This window comes from Stenella coeruleoalba (assembly GCF_951394435.1).
Source record: "Stenella coeruleoalba genome assembly, chromosome: 14".
Classification (NCBI taxonomy): Eukaryota; Metazoa; Chordata; class Mammalia; order Artiodactyla; family Delphinidae; genus Stenella; species Stenella coeruleoalba.
In genome coordinates, this window is record NC_137160.1 from 58,982,767 (window position 1) to 58,997,516 (window position 14,750).

General features: G+C 40.3%; 1 protein-coding gene across 8 annotated transcripts in view; it reads left to right on the plus strand.

The window, feature by feature from the left end:
* PTPRM (protein tyrosine phosphatase receptor type M) overlaps nucleotides 1-14,750 on the plus strand; it is a 798,567-nt gene that overhangs the window by 520,338 nt on the left and 263,479 nt on the right. For all 8 annotated transcript variants that reach the window (XM_079943436.1, XM_079943437.1, XM_079943438.1 and 5 more), the window contains 2 exons: nucleotides 8,514-8,787; nucleotides 9,800-9,836. In XM_079943436.1, coding sequence (XP_079799562.1) covers nucleotides 8,514-8,787; nucleotides 9,800-9,836 — 311 coding nt within the window. The remainder of the gene's footprint in view (nucleotides 1-8,513; nucleotides 8,788-9,799; nucleotides 9,837-14,750) is intronic.

Sequence of the window (14,750 nt, forward strand, 5' to 3'; positions counted from 1 at the left end):
CAAGGCCCCTCCCAGGAGCCATCCCTACCACAGACATCGTCCCTGCAGAATCTCTCTGGAACCAATGTGGTTACACCTTCCTTTGCAGACATGGGCTTTCCTGAAAATTAATATCCTTTCTTTATTGTCTCTTCCAGTGTTAAGAAAATATATAATGCCTTTGTTTTTAGATTATGATCCTTGTAATCTTTGGGGTTTATCTCTAATACTTCATTCTTAGAAGTTAGAAGCAGGGGTTTTCGGTTTTGGTTTTCTTCATTATTTCTTCATTTTTGTTTTTAAGCTAAGACTTCCTTTTTATTTTTTTGGTCAAGCCTAACTCCATCAAAATCTGCTCAGTGTTTACTAGCGAAATTTTGAGTACTTGAAGGACTTGGGTTAAACAGCTTTGTTATAGTGTATTGGATTGTTTTAATCAAATTCATCAGTCTTTTTTTGTTGATATGTATGTTCTTTTTTCATATTACCGTGTTTAATAGTCTCCGGAGAATAAAGAAAGAAAATACCAATTCTTTTGAAATGCTTATTAATAGTTTTTTTTTTTTAATTGTTCCCTCTTCTTTATTGAAGAATTGTAAACTGCAAGACCATCTTAAACCTTTGGGGCTAAAAGTTTCTTTTGTCACATTTCTGGAACCTTTAGAAAAGGTTCTATCCATTGCTAAAATTGTTTAAGGAAAGGAGCTCTAAATACCTGACTTCCAACCTAAAATTTTTCCTTTTTTCATTGGTACACATAGTCACAAAAACTAAAATGTCATTTAACAGTAAAACTTCAGTTTTGTATTACTATATTGGCTCGGTTTTTTTATGAGTTATTGTAGCTGAATTGCTACAGAGTGTGTTCACAAAAGGTACTAAATCCCTTATTACCACTGCCACCACCCTTCCCCCACCTGATTTTAGGTGACTTTTATTGTATTAAAAAATAATACTCTGCATTCCTTTACTGCCAGGAAACAAAGATCATTTTTATTAAAGTTGCTTTTAGGATGACAGTGTCAGTCATCTCTTTGAAAATTCATTTTGGAAACTAAGTTTATTCTTCCAGAACCCTTGAAAAGAAGCCTGAAAAATTGCAGGGGAAGATAATAATAATAGAGGAGATGTATTTGAGCAGTTATACTGTGAAACTTAATTTACCTTTCCCTCAAACTCCATTTCAAACTTGCTTTTGTGCATGAAAATATACTGTCTCGCTTTCCTTCCCTCATGTCTCAGATTTTCTTTTTCTTCAACATAATCCCCTCCGAAGGATTCTGTGTAGGAGACCAGAGCTCCAGTCTGATGCTCCGGGGCCCGCAGGGCAGGTGCACAGGCCTTGCTCAGGGCCTTCTCTGCAGAAGGCCGGGCCAGGGGCCACTGGCCTGGGAAGGGTGCAAGGGGCTCCCACTGCCAAATTCTACCACCACTGCCCCCAAAACAACCAACACATCTGTAATATTTTGACTTCACCTTAATGATTAAAATGGAGAGCAAATGAAATACTAAAATTGAGAGATGATGGCTCTTGTAACCTGCGGCGTGATTAGAGAAGGCAGAAAAAGGAGTTCCAAGTTTGCCTGGAAGGCACCTGTGGGGAGGTGGAGGGGAGCAGAGACCGAGGCTCTGCGTGTTTGCAGGCTGCTCCCCCTGCCCTCCCCAGAGAGCAGTCTACCTGGTTCTTATTCCTCACATTGGGCATCACAGCGGGATGGGAGTCAGCAACCAGCCCTGGTTGTCATGCCCTGCAGCGTCCTTCTGCCAGGAGCTGGGCAGTATGGAAACTGTGAGGAAAACCCTGCCACTCCTGGGATTCCTCCCCGGGAAACTCGGGCACTCTCGGGACAGGCCTGCTGGGACCCTGGCAGGCATCTGAGCCAGAGCCAGGCCATTACCCTCAGTGTTTGGTCCTATTGATGAAGAATCCTCGTGCCTCTCGGGAGTCTGATGGGAGACTTGTTGAGACTTGGGTGGGTCTTTGTTGGCACAGGTGGTCGCAGTGAATGGAGATTGCATTGGGAATCCAAAGACATGAGCTTTTTGTTTGTTGACATTCCTTTATCTCTAATCTGGGGGGAAAGTGGATGGCTGTAGGCAGCACAGGACAGTCTTCAGGCGTCACCGGCAGTAGGAGCGTTTGGGCACTAGGTCCAGGCCGGATGTCCTCGGGGAAGCTGATGCCACAAGAGATTTTTTTTTTCAATAGATCTTTTTTGGAGTATAATTGCTTCACAATACCGTGTTAGTTTCTGTTGTACACCAAAGTGAATCAGCCATATGCATACACAGTCCCCATATCCACTCCCTCTTCAGCCTCCCTCCCACCCTCCCTATCCCACCCCTCTAGGTCATCGCAAAGCACCAAGCCGATCTCCCTGTGCTATGCTGCTGCTTCCCACTAGCTAGCTGTTTTACATTCGGTAGTGTGTATATGTCGATGCTACTCTCACTTTGCCCCAGCTTCCCCCTCCACGCCCCTGTGTCCTCAAGTCCACTGTAGACACTGACACTCCCCCTCTGTACCCTCTTTCACTCTGTACAAACCTCTGTCAGCATCTTGTCCCAGTTCTTTGTTGGAGGGACCTGTTTCTAACACCCCGAGAACGGGGACAGTGTGGACTTCATTCCTCTTTTTCTTCTTCCCTTGTGCCTGGCACAGGGCTTGATATGTGATAAATATCGTAGAAAATAAGGAAATATGAATAAAATAGTTTTCTTCTCACTTGTTGACGTCACAACTTGCCTGATCTTGTACCAGGGATTATAAAAATATCAGAGCTGGAAAGGACCTTAGTGGTCAGGGGATGATTTGGTGGCAGTGCTGGACCCAGTCACCTGGGCATGGGATCCCAGTTCACTGTGCTCTCAGCGGCACGCCCTTCGGGACAGTGGCATTTGTATTCTGGCTCTCCTGGCCTGCACTACTGCTACCTTTAGGGACTGAAAGATCCTGACTTGAGTATAATAGTGAAGATATTTAATATGGCTTTGATAGTATTGGATTTTTCTAGTTTTATTCAAATCCCTAGAGCTATTTAAGAAAAACAAGCTTTAAAAATAGTAGCAGACCTTGAGTTATAATTTTTATAGTCATGCATTTGTTATGAAATTGTGATGATTAAATTATGACAAACGTAACTGAAATGAAATGTGCAAAGGAAAACGTCTTCACTTGTTAAAAGGAGGAGAAGTCACTCTTAAAGATGTTCCATCTTGGACTAATTTACTTGAAATTTGGTGCCTGTCGTGAAGATTAATAACATGTGGCCTTTTACACAGCTTCTCGGCCCAAGTCTAATGTTCTAGTTGTCCTTTTATTATCCCAAACCTCCGTAACTAAAGGATTTTTCCTTCCTGCCCTTTGTTCCCAATATGGAGCTGTAATTGAGTTCATATTTCTCGCCCAGCCTTTCAGCTATAATTAATATTTTATTATATCAGATTTTGTCACTAACTAGCAGAGCAGCAGGGTGTGGGAGCACGTGCTCAGGCGTGCTTACACATACACACACACACACGTGCACACACATGCAGAACAGAAGTAACTTAGGGATGCCAGGCGAGCTCCTGATGACGAATTATGGCCGAGAGAGCATCAGTTTTATTTGTAGTACCCTGAAAATATGCCACAGCAATAGATGGCCGATCCTATCTAGAAGAGAGCAGGACAAAGAGAAATTAAAGTGGGCAACATAGAATATTCGACCCCACGGATCAGTTTATGCTGTGCAGTGTGTTACCCAGGGTCCACTGTTTGTGGAAAACTAGTGATCAGACCTCATTTGTGAGTCAATGAGCAGGACAGGCTCTGGCAGCTGCTCTCAGCACCCGTGTTATGTGGATCCTAGTCATGATGACAAACACATTGAACTTATTGAACTGACCTTTCTTTTTCCTCATTTTAAACTGGTGACAATACTTTTAAAATGTAGTTCAGTTGTACCAGGTCATTGGGATCTTCAGGGTGTCATTTCAGTAAATGCTGACAGGTTTAGGGAAAGGCTATGACTGAAAAAGAACAGGAAGAAAATACATTCTGTGTTATTGCATAAATAAACCTGAATTACACGTTTATTTTACCTGCCTTGAATATAATTTATACTTTCATTTTCCCTCACCCCCCCCGCAAAGAGTTAATCTTCAAGAAGATATTAATACTAGACTCTATTCTTTTTTTCTAGAGAGAGAATAGGTGGCTTTTACCAAAAATTGCAGATCAAGCTGAAAGTCCCTAATAGTGCCATGAAATGAAAAATATTCTAAGTCCTTGAAATGATGAGAAATGACAACTTTAAAGGATTGGCAAAAGCAACAATGAAACGGATCAGTACTTTTCTCCTCCTCACCCCCCACCATCCTGCTATCTGGTTGGATAATCCTTCAATATTTTATGCTGATAAGAAACAGAATAAGTGGGTAGGAAAATGGACTTATGACTAAGGGCTTAATCCGGAAATGAATTAGGAGACACATATTGAAGTCAGTTTCAAATCTGCAGCAGGCTTCCCCTCACATCTTCAAAGTTAGAAAAGACCAAAACCATTTTGTCACATTTGAACTTTCGAGTTTAACAAACTACATGAAAGATGTTCAGATGTTCTTTTCTAGGTTATACTTCATGGGCTAGTCTATATAAATGCAGATTTCTTATTCTCCTTCTAAAAGCCTCAGAGTTTTGTTGTAGAAAAGCCTAGCATCAATTAAGCTTTAAATTAAATTTCATTCTGTAGGAAAGTTCGGATACAGTGATGTCACATCTTTGGCAGATTCATCTTCACGATGGATTGTGCCCTCACGCTGCAAATGCCTTAGGAAAGTTTTATGTGATTTGAAATTCCAGAACAGTGGTGGAGGAAGGCTAGGAATGGTGAGACTTTGATAAACAAAGAGGCCGTGAGTAACACATTAAAAGGATAAAAGGATTTTAATTCAGCTCACTAAGCTAGAAACTTCTGTTTGGTTTTCCATCTGTGAGAATTTGCTTTTTTCAGTCATCCTTTCAGGAAAAACATTCAAACAGTGAGATTTTCAAATGTACTTTTGAGATGACACTTGTGGTTGGAAATATCTTGTGAAAATCATCAGTGGGATGATGTTATTTGTACAAATGAAAAACGCATCAGTCACCAAGTTCTGTCCAGGTACCGCTGATCTGGATGCCAGTAGTGTGTTTATTTCCATCCAGGAGGCAGCAGTGTGTGCCCACTGGGCAGCAGAACGGATTCAGCCATTTTTCATTAGCACTTGGACTTTGATAAAGGGGAATAGAAAAGAGCTGCTTGACCTTTCAGTGCTTAAATTATTAAAGAGCAAATAGATTTGAGGTCTGGATGCTTGCAAATCTAATTTGTCTTGTGGAGCAAGGATGAAAAGACATTTTGGGTTTGAAATTGCTCTAGTCAACTTAGTTCTTCCTTTAATATATCTGAAGATGAGTAGATGGTAGCTCTTTAAAAAGTAATACGTCTGGAGTAGAGTGCATGACATAACGTACCAACTGGCTGAAATGGAGGCCCACTAAATAATCATTTAATTCTTGAATTTTCATCTGATCCTTATCAACTTGCTACTTGGAAAAATTAATTTTTTTCAGCCGTATTCACTTAGATGGCATTAAAATTACAAAACAATTGTCTTTCTCTAGGGGGTGTCAAATATCATATTGTTCAAGTTAAATCAGGCCAGTGCCTGGCACATACTAGGGGCTCAGAAAGTATGCATTGACTTAATAAATGAGGAAAGCTGGGGAAAGATGGATGGAAAGTGAGGATGGAGATGAGGGGAGAGAGGAAGCAGAGTTGCAGCTTCTGATTCTCTCCATTTCTCCTTATTTGCAGGTTGTACAGGATGAACTTGCAATCTAACCTGCATTATCTTATCGCAAAACCTTTTTCTTGGTAATTCCCTTCTCTCTTACCTCTTGGGTATTCAGGAAATGAATACAAAAGAAACTTAGTATTAAGTTTTAGTAAAGCGAAGCATATTAGTGAATATCAGTATATTTCCTCCCTCCTACTACATATAAGGTATATAAAGTAAAAATTACTTCTGGATTACGTTACGCCTTCAAAAATATGTACTTCGTGGCCCACTTCATTCTGTCTCATGAGATACAGAAGTGACTAACTGTATTGTCGGATGGTCAGGAGACCACATCTACTATTTAATTAACTATGCCCCAGATAGAATGGGCACCTCACCTCTGAACCTCAGTTTTCTCACCAGTAAAACCAGAAAATAAAACCTACATGTGCAAGGCTCCTGGCCTAGCACTTCCTGTATGGAATAACTTCTGCAAATTTTTTTCTTCGCATAAATCTTCATATTTCTACTTTGTCTAGTATACTAGGCTTTCCGGAAGTTGTTTTTAAAGTGGAATTTTGAAAATCATGTCCTATAGCAAGTAAATTGGAAAAGCTTGCTGATAGAAGAAAGCCAGTGTTAAAAATTACTTAATGGAGAATCTCTTTGCAAAGCAATTAATTATTCTTTGATTTATCCATCTTGTGAGAGTAGTTCTTGTATGCTGAATAAAAATTCTGAATAAAAAAAAATATAAAATGTACCTTGGAGACCCATCTAATTCTCTCATTTCATAGGAAAAAAATAAGAACCAAAGATGTTCATTTAAAACCCCAGTTTTAGCAGAATTAGGAGTAGAGTCTAGGGGGATGCACACGCCAGTGTCTGCTACCCTGACAGAAGGCGTTGCAGGAAAACAGTCACACTTTCTTAATGATGTTTGCACTTCTCTAACCGAAGCCTTGAGTGTTACACATTGTCCCTCTGTTACATTCTCTTGGTTGCATGCAATCTTCAAGGTTAGCCAACGCCATACTTGGTGGGAGAAATGCCAAAGAACTTGCAGATATAGTGGAATCGCCACATCTGACTGTAGATGTAAGAGGTCAGGGAGAAGCGGGAGTGAAATCAAAGCCCCCTCTGTCTCTGCCTGTGTTCCTTGTTCCCCCCCCTCCCCCCAAAGGAAGGTCCTTCCTAAATTCTTCCTTCTATGTTGGATACACCCTGCAGTGAGAACTCGGCAAGATTTGGTGGAGCATCTTACAGGACCAATAGAAAGTCTTGATGTTAGGAAGTAAGAGTCATATTTCTCTTCTTTTCTTTAAGTTTACATCCCTGCTCAGAAGTCCCTTTATCATTATTTATACTGTAAGCCTGCTGGACTCCCTGCCTACTGAGCAGTCATTCCGATGTTGTACAACCGTCAGTTTTTCTTTGGACAGAATTACAAACTGAACGGCAGCTGCGTTGCATGACTGAAATAGAATGTGCTAAGTGGTTGTACTTCCAGAAACAGGAGATTCACTGGGTGCAGATTCAGAGTTCACACGGACAGGAGCACAGAGAGGGACCTCTCCGGGCCGACCCCAGCTCTTGGCCTTGGTAGGCACCTCCCTTCTATTCTGTTTCCCCGGCTTTAATGAGTGGCTGTGCTGAGCAGCCCCAGGGTTACAGTGTTGCTCGGGGAGTCACGGTGCTTTTCTGACAAAGTAAGAAAAAGATATATCTCCTTGTCAGAAGGACTTGCAATCTAGTCTGGATTCAGTTTTTGAAAGCTGTTGTCGAGGTTTGTTTTTTCTCCGTATTAGAAACTTTTCTTTTCCCCAACCAAACTGCACAACAGTTCATCATTCTAGTAAATGTATGTAGCTCAATAAAGAAGTCCATCCCTTCAAAGTTTCTCCTCTTCTCCTAAGGTTAATTCGAAATTCACAGATATTGGAGGGGGGGTGGGGAGGGAAAGGTGAGTAGGGACCAGGAGATCCACTCCTTGGTGGGGACATCTGTCTCACAGGCATCTTCTGAGGATACTCATTCCCATCTTATCTTTATATAGAATTCAAGTAGCCCTGTTCATGATTTACTCTTAGAAACCACTTGTAACTCCAGGGTGTTGGCTTTTGAAATTCCAGTGCCTTTTCTCTGCTTTTCTGATGTCCTCACTTTCCACTGACAGAATATGGTGAAAGCAAAGGAATAGAAGAAAATATGGGAAGTTACACCTTGGTTAACCCGAATCATCACACATTGTGTCTTGTGACTTGATAAAACTTCACACACGATCATGCAGATGTCACCGAAGAAAATATTACGTTGCCTTTTTTAATAAACTTACGGTTAATATTGATTGGTTCATTGACTAGGTAAACTGAGTTCATTTTCTACAAATTCATCTTCAGTTACATGTAAGAAGAATGTTACCTTGGTGTCCTGCTCACATAAACAGCAGAGATTGTTCTATGAAAACGTGTTAACTATGGTAAATTTTCTTTCCCTCCAGAAGTTGTCTTATTTGGGGGTGAGAGAGTCCTGTGCAAAGGCATTAAGCACTTTCCCTGTCTGTCATGGAGCAAGTGTTGAATCCGTGTCCATTAGGCACTAAGCACTTATTGTTGGCTCTATCCAGTGTGTTCTTTATTTGGGGTCTCCTGGGGGTCTCCACAGCTGAAGACCATGGGAATCAACTCTGTTATCCGAAACTATCACTGATAATACTCTCTTTCTTCTAGTGTCTACCAAATAGTTGTCGAGGAAGAGCGTCCTCGAAGAGCTAAAAAGACAACAGAAATCTTAAAATGCTACCCGGTGCCCATCCACTTCCAGAATGCTTCTCTACTGAACTCTCAGTACTACTTCGCTGCTGAATTCCCAGCCAACAGCCTCCAGTCGGCTCAGCCTTTTACTATTGGTGATAATAAGACATACAATGGATACTGGAACACCCCTCTCCTTCCCCATAAAAGCTACAGAATTTATTTCCAAGCTGCTAGCAGAGCCAACGGGGTAAGTTTTATAAATGGCTGTTTACTTAGGCCATTCAGTGTTATCAGTGCGAACACAGTCAGATCACATAAGGTAGCAGTAAGAAGGAAAGTCATGCTTTTGTGTGCTTTTACTTGGAATAAATGTGTTTTATTCTCTTTTTAAAATTATTTTCACCTGGAGAAATTCATGGGAAGAAATGCATATATTCATATTTGTTTGGGTAGGAAGAAGATATTGTCAACATGATGGTTTTTATTTTCAGTTTTTACTTGTTACCAAAAGTTGGCTAGTGATTCTGCTTAGCCTACTATTTCACAGGGAAATAGTACAGCTCTAACACGTACACTCAGCTCATTTACAGTTTTGTGAGATTCACAACATCTGTCTCTTCAGCATATTCTGTCCCATTTCTTTGGTTCCACAAGAGTTTACGCTTCCTATAGCTGGGACTAAATTAGTTATCTTTCTTTTTTTTTCTAAGAGAAAACAGCTTTGGAAAGATGAGATAGAAACAAAATAAAAACTATCAAGTTGTTTTTGAATTTTTTTCCCTTTCCTGTTCAGACCAACCCAGAGCTCTGATGAGATAGGAAAGTCTCCTTAGAAGGAAGGGCGAATTTTCCAGATATGACAGTGGTTTCCTCCTTCACAGCGTGGGTCTTGGTACCATCACTGCCTTTGGCCAGTGAGAAGTGGGGGAAATCAGGGGCACAGGTTTTGCCCACGAGTGTCTGCACAGGGAGCCAGTGAGGGTCCGGAGGAGGAAGCCAGGGGGGCCACCTGGCAGAGGCGTTCTGTGTGTAACTCCAGGCTCGCCATCTGCTCCCAGGGTGTCCACCAGCACCACCGCCAGCACTGGAGCCGGAAAATGTATCAGAGTGCAGTCCAAGTGCTAATCACTGTGTGGTTAATGCCACACTTGGAACAATGAGAACCTCCCTTATCCGTATTTAAAGAGAACTGCAGAGATTTTATTTGTCTCACATAAAACATGAATAGTGATTTTTTTCCCCCTCTTTATTTAACACAGGAAACCAAAATAGACTGTGTCCAAGTGGCCACAAAAGGTAGGTTGAAATTGTGCAAAGCTCTGCTGTCTTCTGTCCTTTACGAGTTTAGATGGCGTTTCAGAACTTCTTGAAATGTTCATGTCATTGAAATCAGTGTGTGCTCCTAGGTGTGTGCCAGGATTGTAGGCCAGTTAAATTTGACTGTGTTTCACACAGGTATTTCTTTTAAATGAGAAGTCACATTTCTGTGTTTCAAAGCAGTTTTCAATGGTTATCTTTTTAAAACTTCTATTAAAATAGAATTAATTTTTATATGATCTCGTTTATACTGTGGTATAAACCACAGTACCCTACATAGTAGTACTGTGTCTAATGAATGTTCAGATGCATAATAGTAAAATACCTCCTGCTGTTTTAAAGCAATTATCTAGTTATAATAGATCTGTAGAGTCTGCGTGGGCTTTTTTCACTGGGGATGTGTGTCTCTTTGAACCCAGGAACCAGGTGATGTTATTGTGGACCTCGTGTTTCCCAGGCCTGGTTACAATCCTGAGAAAATGGGATGGAGGTTGAAAGGTAGATTAGGATGAACCAGCATAAGCTCACCACACAGGGCCTCCTAAAGACGAGAGTGCAGCTGTGTGTGTGTGTGTGTGTGTGTGTGTGTGTGTGTGTGTGTGTGTGTGTGTGTGTGTGTGTGTGTGTGTGTGTGTGTGTGTGTGTGTACACGTACTGTAACGTCATCTCGCCAACCTCGCAGTGTGCTCTTACCATCCCATGTGGAAGTATTTGAGAAGATGCCGCGAGAAACATCCGATGCTGCAGGAAAACGAGGCAGTGTACGTTAACACTTGTAGTTAAACGCACTCTTCCAGATCAGTGGAGGAAGCACGAGGACAGGGAGGAAGTGCTGGGAGATTGAACCTGGGAAGGTCGGCAAGGAGGCAGAAAGCACCAGATTTAGTCAGCTCATAGGGCGTCACTTGACAAGTTCTGTTGGATGAACGTATCTTGTTTTTGCTGTTTAACGTTCAGGCAGCTTAGTTTGAATATATCATGGGTGCCCATCAGCATTTTCAAAATTCTCATTGAATTCTTATTTCTTGAAGAAACATGACCTTTTTATTCCATTAACTTGGCAAACATTTCTTGGTTTCATGTTACGTGCCAGGCCTTGTGGGAGGTACTCACCTTATTTGTATTTTGTTTGTCCTCATGGGCTCATAGCTCTATTTCCAAGAATCTCCTTATATTGATTTTAAAACACTCAATTCTTTATATCATATTGTACCTGATTAAGAGCCTTTATTCATAGGGATAAATTAATAAAAAAATGAGATTACAGATATTGATGTGTTTTCTAAACTGTAATTCGCTGTTGACTATTAATTATCACAGTATTATAAGGCCTTTGAATGAGGTATCGACGTTCTCAGGCCTCCGATCAAGGCCCATGCTCGGATTGCTTTATTGAATTCTGCTGACCCTTGAGGTCTCAACAGAAAACCCAGTTCCAGAGTGCCTGATTCATAATGCCTTGCGTTTCACATCACAGCTGAAAGTTAAAATTACTTTCATATGTATGTTCTCATTTATTTCTTCTAAGTTACTGTGAGAAAGGAGACATGTATTGCTATTTTTATTTTTGAGACAAAGAAAATGCATTATTTGGGGAGATGAATTGACTTGCCAAGGTCACTCAGCTAATAATCTGTGTGTCAAGGCTTGATCCCAAGCGTTTGGCCTCCTACACCAGTGTTTCCCTGTATCTCATGGCTTTTCACCCAGCAGAACCTCTGGCCAATCGTAGTTCTGCAGCATATAAGTATCTGTCCTCCTTTTTATTAGAACTGAGTCACCACCCAGTTGACTCTGGAAACAACAGAATATCTGCCATCCTGTTCATGTGCAGAGTTAAATAATTATATAAACAACACTAGTAAATATGGAAATGTGATGTTTGCTGTTTTCACAATAGATTGAATTAGATGGTGATTTGGATCGTTTTCTTGTATCATCAGCTAGATTTAATCAATATTGTAATTTGTTTTTCAATTCGCCAAAGGATGATGAGGCAGTCAGATGACCTGATTGACTAAATATTTCTCTGCTCATATTTTCTGAGTCATTTGCAAACATTTACACAGCAACAAACTCTATCCAACCAAATAACCTTTTCGGGGGGGAAGAGGGAACCAAATTTTAATTTTCATTGCCTCACTTTGTCATTCCTATTCATAAAATCACAGCACAGGAGGGAACCTCAGGAGATAGTCTCCTGCTGGGTGAAAACTACACTGTTTGGTACCATTTTATTTCATGAATTTCTATATGTACAGGTTCAGCAACCTTCCTTTACAGCACCGTATAATGTTTCATCACCTTTATAAGCAGATAATTTTTTGCTTATTCATACTAAAATTGATTTTGCAATGAAGGAAGCCATTCCATCTTGATGACTTCATCAAAACAGAGAAATAGGCAGGTCTGACAGTGTTACTGGTACCATATCATAAAAATGTTTGAAATTGAAAAGAGTTCAAGCATCTTGACTGTTTTTGCCACTTAGCGCTGACAATATAGTGGCTTAATTGAATTTGCAGACACTAAACCACTTTCCTGAGCAGCATTTTGAATTTACAAAGATTTCAGTGTTCTCGTGAAACAACTGTTGACAAGTATCTTTATAGAGAAAGTATGGAGGTGGATTTTTTCCACAAGGAACTAATTTGTAATTTCAAACACAGATATGTCTCTTAAAGATATATTTCATGCTAGTTATAAATTTAATGTAGTGATTATTTTAATCATATTCCAAGGGTACATTTTGATTCTAATCATCTCAAATATAAAGCCTCATAAAAAATTGGACACCAGAAAATACCTAAGGTGGGTCATTACATATCTCCATATGTTGGGGGATTGCCTGTATTTTTATGTATCCTCCTTTAATTTATATACCTAGATTCATCATAAGTATATGTGGTTAGCTATAGGCAAACTCACCCCAGACTGTTCTATCTCTTGAGTTAAAAAGACACCATACAGGACTTCCCTGGTGGCGCGGTAGTTAAGAATCCGCCTGCCAATGCACGGGACACAGGTTCGAGCCCTGGTCTGGGAAGATCCCACATGCCACGGAGCAACTAAGCCCGTGTGCCACAGCTACTGAGCCTGCACTCTAGGGCCCGTGAGCCACAACTATTGAGCCTGCAAGCCACAACTACCAAAGCCCACGTGCCTAGAGCCCATGCTCTGCAACAAGAGAAGCCACTGCAATGAGAAGCCCATGCACTGCAACAAAGAGCAGCCCCCACTCGCCGCAACTAGAGAAAGCCCGCACGCAGCAATGAAGACCCGATGCAGCCAAAAATAAAATAAATAAATTTATAAAAATTAACTAACTAGGGACTTCCCTGGTGGCGCAGTGGTTGAGAGTCCGCCTGTCGATGCAGGGGATGCGGGTTCGTGCCCCGGTCCGGGAAGATCCCACATGCCGCGGAGCGGCTGCGCCCGTGAGCCATGGCCGCTGAGCCTGCGTGTCCAGAGCCTGTGCTCCGCAACGGGAGAGGCCCGCGTACCGCAAAAAAAAAAAAAAAAAAAAAAAAAAAAAAAAATTAACTAACTAAATAAATTAAATTGTAAAAATAAAAAAAGAAAGACAGCATATGATGACAATATACTTGATGTTTTGGGGTTACCCTCCCAACAGGATTCTTTTTAATCTTTATGGTGGAGTACATAGAATGGCTTTTAGCTATTTTTAGATTCTCCTAATTTTGATTTTGATTTTTAATCACATTCACATTTTTATAGTTGAATTCTGTTTAACACCACTTGATCCAGCTATGTCTTAGCAATGCTTGTATATGTTTTCCTTAACTTTCACATACCTTATGGCTGCCTACGGTAGCTAGTAGGGTGGAAACTCTTTTCTGCTAGTTTTGGAAGAATTTGTTAGTGATCAATTCTAAAGAATTTGTTGATGATCAATTCTAAACTGACAGGAAACTTTTACTTTCACTTAAAAGTAAAAATCTGTCTTGTTAGCAAATTAGATTTCTTGTATTAAATGAGGTATAGTCATTCTAATTGATATAATAATCAGTTTAAACTGTATACTTTGCATTAATCTCCCATAAAATAACTTTTTCCATGACATGATGCCAGCTATGTTTCTCCTTGACAATATAGCCATTTGGGAGCTTTCTTGTTATACATTTATTTAAAAAAAATATTTGAGGACACACATAGATCAAAAGGGAGGGGATGGAAAAAGATATTTCATGCAAATGGAAATGACAGTAAACCAGGGGTCACAATACTCATATCAGACAAAACAGGCTCTAAAACAAAGGCCATAAAGAAAGATAAAGAAGGACACTACATAATGATAAAAGGATCAGTACAAGAAGAGGATGTTACACTTGTCAACATACATGTACCCAGTATAGCAGCACCCAAATACATAAAACAAATACTAACAGACATAAATGGAGAAATTGGTGGGAATACATAATAGTAGGAGACTTTAACACCCCACTCACATCAATGGACAGATCTTCGGGACAGAAAATCAGTAAGGCAACAGAGATCCTAAATGATACAATAGAACAGTTAGAGTTAATTGATATTTTCAGGACATTTCATCCAAAAAAACCCAGAATACACATTCTTTTCAAGTGCACATGGAACATTCTCTAGGATTGACCACATACAAGGGCACAAAACAAGCCTCAACAAATTTAAGAGGATAAAAAAAATTTAAGTGCCTATTACGTTAGGCATGGTGTAATCTTTAAAACTTCCAGACATAGATACATAAATATATCACTTTTTAAATTTTGAGGATTTTGAGTTCATAAAAGTTTTGAGGTTTTTGTTTGTTTCTTTGTTTTTAGTTTATGGGGGGGGATGTCATATGTATTAACTTATTCCTCTCCTTGCTTTGATTTGACTAACAGCAGTATA